General features: G+C 35.3%; 1 protein-coding gene across 2 annotated transcripts in view; it reads right to left on the reverse strand.

Moving 5' to 3' along the window:
- LOC112634842 (POC1 centriolar protein homolog B) overlaps positions 1-16988 on the reverse strand; it is a 102251-nt gene that overhangs the window by 33329 nt on the left and 51934 nt on the right. Inside the window, exons 8-10 of one of the 2 annotated variants that reach the window (XM_025402703.1) lie at positions 14863-14931; positions 14028-14180; positions 6841-6921 (exon numbers count right to left, since the gene is read on the reverse strand). In XM_025402703.1, the coding sequence (XP_025258488.1) occupies positions 6841-6921; positions 14028-14180; positions 14863-14931 (303 nt within the window). The remainder of the gene's footprint in view (positions 1-6840; positions 6922-14027; positions 14181-14862; positions 14932-16988) is intronic. The other variant, XM_025402704.1, reaches the window with a different exon arrangement.

Here is a 16988-nt window from a genome sequence, read left to right on the forward strand (position 1 = left end):
AGGACTATTTTTAAAAACTTAAAGAGTATCAAATTTTTGGTAAATTCATTAATATGTTTTCTTTCCCTGTGACTTTGAAACTTAAAGAGAAAGAAGGTCAAATTAGTATATTTGTCAGTATATCTTCATTAAAAAATTGGGACTTAGTGATTATTACTATTTTTATTAAAAAGCATATTTTATTTGAAGGGTGAAAGAAGCCTCTGGTTTTCATTGTCAATCTTTTATTACAGGGATACTGTTAGTAAACTTTGCAGCTATCCAGATTATCTATCTTGGAAAAAAAAAAAAAAAAAAAAAAAGCCATGTTGCTTTAACAAACTAAAACACTTTAGCATTTTAGTAGTTTTATTTATTTTTTTACAATCCCAAAGCAATTTTTTTTTTTAAAGGTCAGCCATCACATTCACAACTGTTAGCAGTTTTTATAACATATGGGTCATGATGTACTCAAAAGCAAGGATCCAACTGATTTGCAAATAGTCTCTTTCCAGTCTCTAATATTTTCTCTCCTATCTCTATTTTAAAGATTGTATCTGAAAAAATATAAATGTGTTTTCTATTTCTAAATGGCAAGAGATCTTTGAAAATGTTGTGTTTTTCCTCATTTACTTGTTAGTTATCATATATATTCTGTTTTTTAAATGTCTTTGACAATTTAATTACCTCACTTAATTTCAAAGGGGAATGTTTTTCAATTGTTTCTCAAACCTTATAAAAATTCCTCTTTTACTCCAATTAAGCATCTTAGGGTATAACATTTAACTTTTTGTGTTACCGGATAAAAAATTACTGTATCCACTTGACATATTTACTATCATTTGCAGTTAAGATAAAAAGTCTCTTAACTCTTAAAAGGAAGATATATTGAGGGAGGTACCAGAGACCTGGATCCTATAAATGCCTAAGTTCATTTCCTTTCATACCCTTAGAGCAGGGACAGGAGAAACATACCGCAGAGCCACTAAACCAGCACTTAAAGATACCATACAAATGTCTGTTTCCTAATGCTTAGGAAGCAGCCACAAAGTTATAGATAAATACACCTAGTTTCAGAAGTCATATGCACTAAACTGCCAAATCCAGTGCCACCATACAAACTGTTGCAAAGTTTAAAAACTTTACATTGCATATGACCATTTTACACTTTCAAAGTTGTAAGTTTTAGTTTTAAGACACTGAAGTTCACATACAGTGTGTTCTTTTAGTCTTTCCAAATCTTTGCTTATATAAGCAGTTAGGAACTGAAATAACTCTGAACTAGTTACGCAATGTTGTCTAGTAACCAGGATGAACTGTTGCCACAACATTCATGGAAATATTCTCTCTGTATCTGCAAGTTTATTCTTTGTGTGTCCATATATTTTGTCAGCACATTAATATTTTTCAGGTAGTATATACCATATGACAATCTCCATGTAAGTGTATAACCTTTTTCTTCCTAAAAATAGGCTGATGCCAAAAAACTTTCTGAAAGAGAATCCAATGTACTTTGCTAAAAAATAAAAATCCAAATGACATCTAGGAAGGAGTGTGCTTCCTAAAGTCATGGAAATAGCAGAGTATCTCTTGCACTGATTCAGCTGATCACTTTTCTGATCCTAGAACAGAATACAGGAAAACCATGATTCTTTTTCTCTCATCAGCCCCTCTGCCAAAATGATGCAGAGCCAGGAGATAGTCTCAGCTATCCTGAGATTACTCAAGGCTACGTCTTACTGTCCCTGGGGAAAGGAGATAGGGAATCCCACAGCTGACATTCACTCTGTCAGGAAATCCTCTTGGCTCTGCCTTCAAAATACACCCAGAATCCGATTGCTTATCACCACCTCTTCTGCTACCTTCCTGGGTCAAGCCAGTATTGCCTCCCATCTGAGTATTTCACTAGCTTCCTAATGAGTCTCCTTGTCTACCCCCATCAACATCCCCAACCTGTTTTCTTACAGCAGGCAGAGTGAACCTGTTAAGACACAAGTCATATCATGTCCCTCCCTCTGCAGGAAACCCCCCAGTGGCTCCTATGTCACCTGCAATCTGGCCTTCTATCACTGCTCCCACTCTCCTGGAGAGCCCTTCCCAGATAGCCATACGACTTGCTCCCTTTACTCCTTCAGCTCTTTACTCACATGCCACCTGTCACGTGACTCTTGTCCTAGCCATACTAGCTAAAATTGCAGCCCTCTCCTATCTTTTCCTCTCTGACTTCAGTGCCTTTTTCACCTTTGTGTTCCCTATACTATATACAGTTTATTTTTTAGATCTGTGAATTGCATTTCTCTTACTGGAATATAGAATGTAGGCTTCTCTGGAGCAGGTATTTTTCTTTCCTTCACATTCTCTAAAGCCAAGAATAGTGAGTTAATACATACTTATTCACAGACCGATGTGTGTGAGTAGCATCCTTCCTGGATCCCACCACATCTGCTGTCAATTGATTTAGGCAACTTAAAGACTCTAAACTAGACTGATGCATTTTTATTACCATGGTTCATATATGTTTGATTTCTTCTGAAGCAACTACTTATACCTTGCTTTCGCTCCAGGCACGTTGGCTCATGCCTATAATCTCAGCACTTTGGGAGGCCGAGGTGGGCGAATCACTTGAGGTCAGGAGTTCGAGACCAGCTTGGCCAACATGGTGAAACCCTGTCTCTACTAAAAAATACAAAAATTAGCTGGGCGTGATGGCAGGTGCCTGTAATCCCAACTGCTCAGGAAGCTGAGGCAGAAGAATCACTTGAACCCGAGAGGCGGAGGTTGCAGTGAGCCGAGATAGCACCACTGCACTTCAGCCTGGGTGACAGAGTGAGAGACCTTGTCTCAAAAAAGAAAAAAAGAAAAGAAAAAAGAAAAAAGAACTGGTCAAAGGTTTTCTTCTAGAGAAGTCCTCTAGCTTACTCCAGCCCATTAATGATTTCTTCTGAATACCGCCCAATAACAATCTTTCATCGACATTTATGTATACTTGACGTCTAATGTTCTGAAACCAACATTGATTTCTTCTTACTCAGTTAGTTCTGTCCAGCTAGATTGTTTGTTTCTTGAGGTCAGGCAGCCAGCTTGGTATCTCCCTCAGCATCTCATGTAATGCCTTCATGCAGGGCATCTTTAACTATTTTGACTGATAGAACATCAAAAGACTGTAGACCTTGGATTTTTTTCTATAACATAACTGCATGTTTATCGTAAATTAATTTGACTTGAAAGAAATAATATCCCTAATTCTAAAGAAATGCATACACATATTCTGCATTATGTTCATATTAAGCACAGTTGCCAGGATGAAGATGAGAACACCGTGTCAACTCTGAGAAGAGTCCAGTATTTTGTCAATCAAAGGAACAACAGCAAGATTATCAACTTCATTTTGTTCATTTGTAAGACAATAAAATTAATACATCAGAATTTAAGAATTTTCCTAAAGATAAAAAAGTAATAATCCTAGAGTCTTTTAAGATAAATTTTATTTACAGTTGGTTTAAAACTCTTTTTTTTTTTTTTTTTTTTTTTTTGAGATGGAGTCTCACTCTGTTGCCCAGGCTGGAGTGCAGTGGCACAATCTCGGCTCACTGCAACCTCCACCTCCCGGGTTCAAGCAGTTCTCCTGCCTCAGCCTCTCAAGTAGGTGGAATTATAGGCACACACCACCAGGCCCAGTTAATTTTTGTATTTTTAGTAGAGACAGTGTTTTGTCACGTTGGCCAGGCTAGTCCGGAACCCCGGACCTCAGGTGATGCACCTGCCTTGGCCTTCCAAACGGCTAGGATTACAGGTGTAAGGCACTGTGCCCAGCCAGTTTAAAACTCTTTATATTAGGATACAGGAAACAAATTCTTATCTTGCTTGTCTTTTTAGAAGAGAGGAGTGGGACATCCCATGTAGCCACACCACACATCAATGCTAATGATAAATGCCCTAGCATAATTTTGATAGAATCCTGGTCTAGTTCTAACTACGAAATGAAAACATCAAAAGATTCAAATGGAATCTTGAACTAAATAATCTTTAGAAAATTAGTACATAATTGACAATATAATCAGAATAAAGAGTCAGGAATTTGAGAACAACAATTTAAAACTATGTTTATATGGCCACCAGTATATTCCTTTACAGAAACTTTTTTTTTTTAACAATAAAGCTTTAAAAATAGAGATTAGTAACAGCTTATTTTGATCCACAAATATTGTGTCAAATTTCCTGCTTGACATTAGAGACACAAGTGCAAGCCACAAAGATACCACCTGTTAAAGACTGTATGCCACAATTTCTTCTCTGTAGTGAGAAGACATCAGAGCACAGACATTGGTACACTTGGGTCTACAAATCTTCCTGAATATAATATTAAATCAAGTGAAAGTAGAAATAGAGGCCATTTCTTACACCATAACAAACTTCTTTTATGCTACTAAGAAATTTGACAAATTAAGGTTTAAAGAGACATCTTTTTCATGTCCTATCTTGATGAAATGAATATTTAAGGAAATGTCCAGTCTACAAAAACCAAACAAATCAACCCTCAAAAGAAACGGTAACTACAATAACAAAAATTAACTTTAAACACTACTTTTTTTGGCTTCCAGTATTTCTCCAGGTTTTTAAATTAGAATCACATGCAAAGTACACACCCAAAATATTGAATGCAATTGTGCTTCATGCCAAAGCAGAAAAAAATCCCCTTTACAATTATGTCTGATTTGTTGTGCAGAAGCAAAAGAGAAACCGTCAATGTAGGGAGGAGACTATAATTAAGGCTTATTTACCACTATATTAATGGAAAGATGAATAGTTGAAAAAGTAATTTTATTTTAGTTTTCTAACCAATTATCTATCATTGAACTAAAAGAAAGAGATACATATTGAAAATTTAAAGAAAAGCCCTTTGGAGATACTCTTTTAAAAGTCTAACTGCTTTATGAGCATCTATGTCTTCAGAAGGCACTATTAAAATAAAGTCCTTATACCTTGCTTGGCAGCATGCAGGTATCTTCCAGATTATAATCTATCTAGATGGGAGTTTATTAGCATAATCTCAAACCAATTTACAGCAAACAAGACTTTGTTTTCTTGTGTTTTATTTTTGTTTGTTTGCTGGATTTTCATATACTATCAAGTATACAATTCAAAGTAATAGTGGAGTCTTCCTTTTAATGCTTATATATTGGGTGAAACCATGTGAAGTCATTGATATTAGACTGTTTTTGCCTACAAAATGACAATTTCATATAATTCAACCTAATATTATCCTTTGTGGATAATAATTTTACTCTTCCATTTTATTATTCTGTTTTGTAGCACAGCTATTAAATGTCATGTTTGTTATACAGAATTGTCTTCTCAACATTCCACATACCCCATATATTCCTTGAGTTATGGTCCTGTAGTATAAATGTATCCTATAATAGATACATACAATCTACAATAGATATGTACAATCTATACTACTAGGGACATCATGTTGTCCCTTGCTAGGAGGCAGTTATGCCCACCTCAATAGCACCGTCTGTCAAAACTGTCTGGATTCCTCACGTAATGAGGCTTTGCAAAACTTGAAGAGTACTGGCAGGGACAGTGAGTCTCAAAAGGTGGATCAAATATTTTTAATGATCTATGATATTTTCTAGGCCAGGAATGTGGAATTTTAGTCTACTGACTACCTCACAAAGAGGCAGCACATCTCATAAACCTCCTATCTTTTTGCTCCTTCTTGCTACAGAGGGAAAAAACTAACTCATCAGATTTTGTAAATTTCTACAACATGCATTTGGAGTAATTCATTGAACATAAATGTATTGAAGACCTACTATAAGCCAAGTACTGTGGCAAGTTGTACACATCCCATGAATACTGTAAGCAACAAGACCACAGACTGGTTTGAAGTCCTAGTGGTCACCAGTGATTCTTGGAATTCCCTTTAACAATCAGCCCATTAGTTACCCTCACTTGGTTTTTGTCACTGAAGCTCCTAGTGAGAGATCTAGGAGTCTTCTCTGCTGTGGGATTAACAATGAAAGGACCCTTGAATAATTAGAATGCTTTCTGGTACAAGATAGACTCAAAATGGACTAGTCTTCAGCAGAATTCCTCTATAATAAATACTATTCTTGAGATCTATTAGAGAATTTGTAATATCATAATGTCAGGGTTTTATTTTGGCTACAAATTAAAAATGTACCCCAAATATTTAACTAAACTGACATCATAGCAGCAGTGTCATCAAAGACCACACCATTCTTCCCATTTGTTCTTACAATTAGTTTTGCACTGACTGGCAGGATCAACTGTGGCATTGGAAAGAGTAAGCAGAATCCTAAATGGAAAGGCTAAAATTCTTAATCTTTGAAGATTTTGAAAACACTGAATCAATAAATTTTATATATGTAATTTCTATAAACAAAATTGTAAGTAGTAGAAATACTTAATTTATGGATAATCCATCAAAAGAGATTATTAACAAAGGGCAGTGCTGTTTTTCTTACAGCTTCTAATGAGAAGACTAGAAGTAAGTTTAGCACCTCCGAAGGACAAATAACACAACAGGGAATCAGCTCTGCAACAGCATGTGAAATGTCACCTGGGTGGCATCTTAATACATGAGACAGTGGGTATGGATTTGACTGAGCTTGGGGACCTCAAAGTAAAAGCTTTCCTGGAAGTTGGTGCTGCTCCCCCTTGTGGTAACCTATTTAGATGCATTGTAAATATGACTACAAAGTTCTTCCTATACTAAAATGTTAGGCTACATAGCCCACGTTTTATCTCCTCCCCCCACATTTTTGAAGGAAAATGGATTATGCCAAATGATTAAATGCCACTTAAGTGTCAAAAAAAACCCCAACTTACTGTGGTAGAATCAAAAGAAAGTATATCCACAACAGGGGGAGTAGAGATCTGCAAATCGATTACCTCAAGCTTTGGATTAATCTGTGTATATACATAAAAAAAAAATTATGAGATTTTCATACCATAAGAAACCAAATGCTATTTGTAAAAACCTAGAAGGCATTTTCTAATATATTCTAAAATTAAAATATATTGGTATATTTATTACTATGGATGACAAAATTTTAAGCAAAATGTTAGCCTACCAATTCTATCGACATATAAGAAAAGATCATTTTGACAAGGTTGAATTTACTCCATAAATAAAAGCTTTTCACTTTAGAAAATCAATGTAATTTACCTAAAAAGGAATATTAAAAATAAAACAAAATGACCCACCTCAAAAGATGAAGAAAAAAATCCTAGCCAGTTCAGTAAGAAAAGGAAATAAAAGGTATTAAGATAACAATTAGAGAGAAATAATATTCTCATTTATATATAATGTTATCTAGAATCTATTGCTAAATCATTAGAATATTCAGAATTTAATAAGATTGTTAGTCCCAAAATCAATATATGAAATCAACTGTATTTCTGCATTCTAGTACACAGTTAGAAAATGCAGAATTTTAAAGGACGGCATTTACAATACCATAAAAGTTTAAAAATACATCAGAATAAAGACACAAAAATGTGTAAGATCTTATGGAAAAGAATAAAACTTATGTTAACATTAAAGAAACCTGTATCATAAAGAGCTCAAAAGCAGAGTGCTGTATATATGGAAAACAAATATATTCAGAACATTAGTAATGAGAAAAGTAGAAATTAAAGCAAAATACCACTTAATACCTATTAGACTGCAAACACTAGAAAGCTCAATGATGCCCACAGTGTTTGTAGCAGCATTGTTTGTAATGGCCAAAAAAACTATTGGAAGTACCCTAACTATCTATCAACAGTAAAACAGGTTGTGAGAATGACTACAGTGACAGATTCACTGGAGTGCAATACAGCAATGAAAACAATTTATGAATGCATGAAATCTGAATTCATATGTATGAATCTCAGGACTTCAATGTTAAATTAAAAAATCAGTTACAGAAAAAATATATTCAGTATAATTTCATTTATATAAAGTTCAAACTCATTCAAAATTAAACAATAATTATAGATTCAAATATATAAAGTTACAAAGAAAAGCAACGGAATGAATACCTAGAGTAGTGACTTTGAGGGAGGCTATTTCAGAATTTGAAAAGACAAAAAAATTGAAAATAAAATTGAAACATTATGAATACAAAGAAGTAAACAAAGAGCAACAAAGATAGCAGAGCTTTATATCAAATGAATGCTTCAATATAAAGCATTATATTGTACATGGTACAATATAAAGTACCAATAAGTGTACTAAAGAACCTTAAGGAAGAAACTATCGACTGAGTGCTTCTCAGGGTGCCCAATCTTTTGCTTTCCCTGGCCCACAATGGAAGAAGAATTGTCTTGGGCCACACATAAAATACACTAACATTAATGATAGCTGATGAGCTAAAAAAAAAAAAAAAAAAAAAAAAAAATTGCAAAAATATCTCATAATCTTTTAAGACAGGTTATGAATTTGTGTTGGGCTGGATTCAAAGCCAGCATGTGACCTGTGGGCTGGACAAGCTTGGCTTAGATAGTGAGAAAGGCTTCCTATGGAGGAAACATGGCATATGATGGCTCCTTAATAAAAGATCTAGAAAACAAAAATGGAGAGGGAGATGAGTAAAAGAGCATTCTTCATGGCATAGTGGAAGAACGCTGACATACTTTCACACAGGGGTAGAAAGAAGAAGGTTGTCAAGGTTCAAATTGTGAAGGGTGAAAGAATTTGGGAAGGCACAGAAAGTTGGAAGCTAAAATGTGCTGAATTGAAAGAGTAATCTGACAGACACATAAAGTATCATGAATAAATTAGGGATGGCAGTGAGGACACTATAGTGTTAATCCAGGTCTGTAGTGATGAAGTCTTGGCCAGTGATAAGAGGAGTGGAATAATTTTTAAAGCACTTACCATGGGTATGGCTGTAGTTTTAGAAATAGTAAAAGCATTTTATAACTATCCAGCCAATGTGTTGAAGGGGAGGTATAACTGCTGTGCTATAGTAAAGAAGGAATAAAGCTGTGCATGGTGAGGATGCGGGACGATCAGCTCATCTAGCCAAAACCATTGTCTCTTCCTGGCTGTCCCACAAAGCAGAAAACAAACACAGCCTCCTGCCATTAACTCTAAGTCCAGAGTTGAGGCAAAGAACAGAAATGTGAGAGTGACTTGTTTTCCTTTTAATCTTAAGACTCGCTGTCCAGAGACTGCTTGCATACGTTTTATTCTTTTTTATCTACTGCCACCTAGTGTAGATAGAAAATTATTTACCTGCGAAAATACAATCTAGTTGCACCATCTGAAATTGAAACTGCTCAAGAAATCTAAATCACATAGAGTCAGCACCTGTCATAAAAAAACAAAATCCTTGACCTACAAGTTCTGATGTAATTAACAGTATTTAACTGCGTAAGTTGCTGTCACACAGGTTAAATAGAGCCGGAAGTTCTTACTAAGTAACATTTATAGTCCTTGCCATAAATAAAATATGCTGAGGGGGTGATACAGTTAAATTCTTTGCTAGCTAACTTCCAGGAATACTAACAGTATCTTGTAGCTCCTGATATTTATTAAAGGGAAGAATATGTTAATAATTAGAGTTGCCTTGAAATGAAGTGGGCTGCCTGTGAGAGGCCAAGTTCTCCATGGCTGAACAAGGGTATATAACTGGGACTAATGAATGACGTAAGGGTTAGCCTGTATGACCTCAAAGGTACCATCCCACATCCCCCTCTGAGATTCTCTGTGTCCATGATACTGAGGAGTCCATGAACATAAAACCTCTACTAATAAATTCCATAGGCCTTCACCAGACTACAAGCTTCTGAAGGGCAAGGAGTATGCCCATCTTGTTCACTGCTGCATACTCTAAAGCTAGTACAACATCCAGCACACGGGTACTTTAATATCTGGTAACAGGATAAAATGTAATTTTGTTTATATTGAAGCATTACATCAAAGTGGTTAAAAACACAGAATGGAACCAGAGTGCCTGGGTTGAATGAAATTCTAGTGCTGCCACTTACTAACTTTAAGATTTAACTAACATACACCTAAATTTCTCATGGGATAATAGTGGTACTTATTTCACTGAGATTTTAGGAATATTAACTTAATTTGTATAAAACACTTAGAACAGTCTTATATAACTGTCAGACTTTATCATCATGTAATGAACATTTACTGAGGCCTGAAACAGTATAAACATATACCACAGTTAGAAGTAGAATACAAAATGGATAGACAAGTGGTCATTTTAAAAAATCATAAATGGTGGTGTTTTCAACCTTACTAGAAGATTGAGATAAAAGCCCAATCTCAGACTTAAAGACTTAAATTGATCACTTGTACTTTTCAACAATGAATCATGGTCAGACTATCACAAAATATTATTATATAAATATTTGGTTAAGGTAAAGGACATTTTCCTTCCTGCTAAATATCATAACAGAATTTCATATGCAATTTATATGTTAAGGTAATCTCAAATGGCCATAAAAAACTGAAAGTCATCAGAACATTATTTTATTAAAAAATCTTTTTAACTAATTATAATCCCTGCTTACAATATTCTGCAATTCTCCTAGAATAACTATTTTGATGCTTTACTGTCATTAAGAGCTGTGGCCATCCCTTAGAATGGTTCCACTCTCTTCTCATCAAAATATGTAAGAAAGAAGGGGACTGCTCAGGAGAAAAATATCACATGCACACACTGAAGGAACGTCTGGTTTTGTCTAGGGGCAGGACAATGCAATTCAACTCAAGACAGTCTGAAGAAGATATAGTCAGCATGAACTAGTGATGTGCTATAGCACAATGTGGGTAGGGTCAAGATACCTTGTGTAAAAATGGGGCTTCTTTCCCACCAAAAAAAAACAAAAGAGAGAGAAAGGTGCTGTTCTCATGTTTTTAATTAAGATGGAGTGGCCAGGCCAGGAGTACTAGGAAGGACCTGTAGTTAGATAAGTAGGAAGAACTCGGGAGGGGCCTATTTCACATAGAGAGAATTTGATATTTCATGCCTTCTTTCATGTAGCCTCCTTCTCTCATTTATCTAAAAAGTAATCTGGCTATCACCCCCTCTATCCATGTAGGAATTAGTAATTTATATATTTAGTCAGCTGGTACCCAAGATCTAACACTCTGCAGGATTCCCCACCTTCAAACAAGTGAAGCGCTTAAAGCTAGCAAAGGGGTGGCTTTTGCAAAAGGCCAAACTGTTTTACTCAGCAGATTGAGATTATGCAATTCAGATGAGTCTCAAAGAAAACATAATAAAATCATAGAAATGTTATCTTGTTTCAAACCCAGAAATAAAACACTCATGGTCACTGCAGAGAAAGAAAAATTCATCAGTTCACTTAGATACCATTTATTCTACATATTTTAATAAGATCTATTTATTTTCCTTAAATCCTAATACTGACTTCAAAAAAAGATTTCCTAGTTTTAAATATTTTCCAAGTAACTGTATGTAAATTTGCCTAAAGCTTTGAAAAAAACTTAATCTACTGAATTAGTGTTTCGAAATAAAGTTTACTAATGATAAATGAACACAGCACAACTTTTATTCTAACTATTCCATTCTAACTGAAAGCTTTGAACTAAGTAGTCTTTGGCTTTGTGAGGGATCCATATTTATTAATTTGAAGTAGAGTCTTTAAAACACAATTTGGTACTTAACAATTATTTATTCATAATACTAAAGTTGTTCCCTGTCTAGAAAGTTCATAGCCTTGACTTTTTTTATAAGAGATTTTCTTTTTCTCTTTTTTTTTTTTTTGAGATGGATTCTCACTCTGTCGCCCAGGCTGGAGTACAGTGGCACAATCTTGGCTCACTGCAACCTTCCAGGTTCAAGCGATTCTCCTGCCTCAGCCTCCTGAGTAGCTGGGATTATAGGCACGCACCACCACGCCCAGCTAATTTTTGTATTTTTAGTAGAGACGGGGTTTCACCATGTTGGTCAGGCTAGTCTCGAACTCCTGACCTCGTGATCCACCCACCTCAGCCTTCCAAAGTGTTGGGATTACAGGTGTGAGCCACTGCACCTGGCCCAAGAGATTTTTAAGGAAAAAAAAAAAAAAGAAACAATTACAACAATTGATTGTTCACATATAGAATCCTATCACTCTTCTGGCATTTTATATCACAGGGCCTCAAAGTGTTTTACAAAAGCCAGTCATGTTTTATACTTAATTTAAGCAGCCATGCGTGTTTACAGATAATTTAAACCGTGTACACAGAGGCTCACTATGTCAAGGTCACAAAAAAATTCAGTCACAAGGTTCAGCATTTTGTATAGTGCAATTGAACTCTAATTCCATGATGAAGAAAAGTCAGTGTTTAATATAAATTTTAAGGGTATATGTGAAAAATTTGTTTGAGAGTGGCTTTGCATGGCCTGGGTCATCCTGACCCAGCAACGCAAAACAACCCAGCTGGTTTAATGGCTTTTTGGCTGTACCATAAGAGCAGAGCCACTCAGGCAACTCCTTGACATTTTAAAGAAAGCCTAGCACTCTGAAATGAACTGGAGCTGACAGTAAATCAGAGAAAAAAGGGCTTGAATCTCTGTGCTGAGGTGAGTGTGGAGTCATGGAAATATCACTTAATTCACGAGGAAAGCAGTCTCGGAATCAGCCTGCAGTTCTGCCACCCAAAGCCCTGGAAAGTGGCCAAATGGATATTTCCCTCCTGATCAATCCTGGCCAAGCCACAAGATGACAGAATAAAAACACCAAGAGTTAATAAAACCAACTTGGATAATACAAGAAAAGAATACTCAAGTTAAATTAAAATATATTTCACATGTATTTTATATGAATTTATATGATCACAGGGGATAAGAAATATAACTAGAAACAGAAGCAAAAAAGTGAAAACCAAATTAGATTACATTTTTTTCTTTAAAACAGAAGAAAAATGATAACACAGCAAGTGGTACAAAGAAGTGGTAACATGATTAATACTTTAGAAGAACTGAAAAGATTGTCAGAAGTTGGAAAAGACAAAGATAATAGCCAAGAACTGAAAGTCAACACTACCAAGGAAAAGCAAAGACAGAAATCCCAAGATATGGCTGGATTAAACAAAATCTAGAAAATAGTTTAAAAAACAAAGAACAAAAACATATACTTAGATGCACCACTGGAGACTAGCAGAAGTGCCTGAGATAACAGCAAAGACCAAGACTAAGGAAAACGAAATGAAAGAAGTGATGTGGGTGAGGGTACATGGAATCACAGCATGAACAGTGAATGAGGCTACTGTGCATTGCTGCTCAGGAATACATCTCAAGAACTCAAAATACCTAACTCTAAAAGTAAAGAGACTGCCAGTGATAAAAATTCAGATGAACAGGTAATTTCTGACGTCAGCTCTTAGAAGAGAAATGGCTGAAGAAGAATCATGCAAAATAAGAATAGGCTAACATCGGCTAAGCATCTAGCAAAGATAAATCTCTCTTTGAAGACAAAAGAACACTTAAATCATAACATTTAAATTCATAGGACCTAAGGGAATTTGTCAACAAAAACCTACAATTAAATAGATAATTATATATGTAAAATATATACAGGCAATAAAATTGTCTTAATTGTTAGATTTAATCACTAAGTCTCTTCTTTTACCTGTCCATAAGATTTTCTTTTTGCTATAAAAGAGTTTTAAGCTACCTATTTCAATAACCATTATAAAAATTTTTGCCCTTCAGCCTTATTCTCATGACAGCCATCACATGACCTCCCTAAATACACCTAGAATATAAAGCTAGTTCAGACTTCACAGTCACCAGAGGCCTTAGATTTAATTTCTCATTTCCTATTACTATCAACACCATTTTTTAGCTTTATTTCTAGGTCTTCAAGAAACAAATATAAAACTTTATTACACACTATAGTGAAAACAATTGTTTATCAAAGCGCTGCTGTTTTAAGGCAGCACTAGGTTTTATATATAAAATATAAATATATATATATTCAGTAATTTCAAACACCTCCTTGACCAAAAGCCTCAAAATGTACACAAAATGTAGGACAAATATGCACAAAATACTCACTTCTACAGTCTCAACTTTTTCCTCATGGGGGTGTGGTGTTCTTGGGTAGATATCAAGAAGATGTGGTGGTGAATCAAAATGTAATCTTTTGAGATTTCTTTTGTTAAGACCTTTATAAGGCAATTCATCGAAGTTAGTCCTCCATAATAAGACCTATGAAAAAAGTCAATGATGTTGCAGTTATTGACTTGCATGTACAAGCAACAGAGCTGATTTAAAAACTCATAATATACAGAATTGTCCCCCAAAGTAGAAAGGGTAGATATATATTTCAACTATGTTACTATTTCTCAATATCTTTTTTAAGGTGTGATTGAGGGAGAGATTTAGCATTTTGAATTGCCTTCATGTCTGATTTAAAATTCATATTAAGAAAATATTTGGTCTTAAAATCCTCTTTTTGTTTTTTGGTCAAAGTCCAATTTTGGACTTGATCACTTTATTCAATAAATCTGGCCATGAATGGCTTTTGGTTATTTCAAATAAATGCAGATTTGCTATATAAATGATTTATATTTACCGTCCTCAAGAAGCTTAAGATTAGGCAATGATTCAAGCAAAAGTGCTATAAAATTACTGAAGGTGGACACGTAGTGTCAGTTACATGTATAGTTAAGTGTAAAATGAGCAAAAGAAAATAACTATTTGAATTCCCAAAACTTAGTACTGGCTCTGTTTCAACTATGAGATAGCAGACTTCATGGTACTGATTAAAATATAAGCCCATCACCAACCATCTTAACATATATAAACTAGCTGGTTATAAAACTCTTAGCTGAGGTCAAGGATTCTTTTACCTTAACCAAATCAAAGAGGAGCTGAAAGATTTACAAACCTGTGTGTCTGCACCTCCTGATGCAAATAGCTCTCCACCTTTTGAAAATGAAACAGTAAAGACAGGTCCCTGAGAAATAAACGGAGATAAAGAAAAAAAAGTACTTGGTAATGCTTTCTCATGGCCAAGAAGACTTTGGATGTCAATTTCTCATCCTAATTTATGCATACTACTCATGCAATAAGTCTGATAAAACATATCAGTTGCTAGCAACTAATGCTGGCAGAGTAAAGATAATCAAAGAATCAACCCAATCATATTAAAGCACAAATAAATGATACTAAAAAGTACTAAAAATTAATTTAAAAAATAACCTTCTTCTCCTTTCAAGAAAAGCTTGTATATATGTAAGTTCATAAGAATTTCTGTTAAGACTTTCTGGCTTTGGACTCTGTATTCAACCAATCACTAGCAGAAACTGAATGATAAATACGTGGGTAATGGGAATGAGGCTATTTACATAAAGTCCATTTCCTGATCAATGGGCTTCACTGAGTTCTCCCTTCACGTAGGCAACCATAAACCACTAAAAGTTTAAAGAGCAGAACAGATAGGAGGAGAGCTGTGAATGATTAAAGTCAGTATTACAATTGTGAGAAAGATGAATTGGAGTAAGATGCTTGGTTGGAGGCCAGTTAGGAAGTTACTGTAATTATCTAGGTGAGAGGTAATGAAAACCTGAAATTGAGCAGTTACTACGGAATTAGACAAGACTGTGCTTGGCACAGTCACAACATGGATAGCCTCTAGGTCAACTTTTCAGTCCAGATAAGAGTAAGTATTTCTTATCTCAAAAATATTAACATATACCATATGTTTTTAATATGTCCTTAATCTACACAAGAAAAGTTTTAGGAAAAACATCTTGTATTTTCCCAAGTAGACTATCCCACAGATTTAGGTTATAATATTAATAGCTTCATAAACACCTTCACTTCCAGACTAAAATTCCATCTTCATGTAGTGTTTTCCTACTGAAGACTGTGTTTATCTTTTTTTCCCTATTATTTTGTAGCTTTTTCATGGATATTTCAGTCCTTGGCCACTTTTATTGGTTGTGTTTATTCAGCCTAAATCCATGGATATGCATATATTTAAGCTGGTTAGTGTTTATTTCTGCTTTACCCTAACACCACTCCAGAATAAATGATAATGCAAAGCAGGAAGCCAGGCAGAACCTGTGAAAAAGAAACTCTTCTCTTCTAGACCACAAAGCTCATTCTATTTCTAGATATAAACAGCTTATACTTGTTAAAAGGAAGTACCTTTAAAAAAAAGATGATGCATTCTAAAAAATTCAGAGAAGTTTGAATGTTTTCTGGAAGAAAAGAATAGTTTATATACCCCCAAAAATTTATATAGGCCGGGCACAGTGGCTCACACCTGTAATCCCAGAACTTTGGGAGGCCGAGGCAGGCAGGCAGATTACCTGAGGTCAGGAGTTCAAAACAAGTCTGGCCAACATGGTAAAACTCTGTCTCTACTAAAAACAAAACAAAACAAAACAAAAAAACAAACAAACAAAAATAGCTGGGTGTGGTGGTGTGCCTGTACAGAAGGCTAAGGTAGGAGAATTGCTTGAACCCAGGAGGCAGAGGTTACAGTGAGCCGAGATTGTGCCACTGCACTCCAGCCTGGGTGGCAGACTAAGACTCTATCTCAAAAATAAAGAAATAATAAATTTTAAAAATTGATCTATAATGCATTATATGCTGGCGGCGGTGGCGGGGGGGTTGTCTTTCCACAGGCTCAATAAAAGGCACCCCTCTTACCTACTTGCTTCTAAACCACTTGAGAAATAAGACAAGGGAATATGGCATGTGAGAACTGAAATATCACCTTTCTTTCTAATAAATGCTTGTAAAAAGAGAATGTGGCTTTTATGTTTAACACAAATAGGCTTTCTAGAACTGATGCCCAGAATGAGTCACAGGCAAACTAGACAAGGGCAGGTCTCCCCACAAGGAATATCTGAGAAAAACAGTGAAGAGTGGCTCACTCGCAAAGGCAGGAGAGTAGAAGGTGTTAGGCTGTGCTTACCCAATTTCTCCTAAACCCACCAGCAAATTAGCAGAAGGAGTGAGGGAGCGGTGTGAGAGGCTGGGTGTCAGGGCTAAGCGGGACAG

Source organism: Theropithecus gelada, chromosome 11, assembly GCF_003255815.1.
Source record: "Theropithecus gelada isolate Dixy chromosome 11, Tgel_1.0, whole genome shotgun sequence".
NCBI lineage: Eukaryota > Metazoa > Chordata > Mammalia > Primates > Cercopithecidae > Theropithecus > Theropithecus gelada.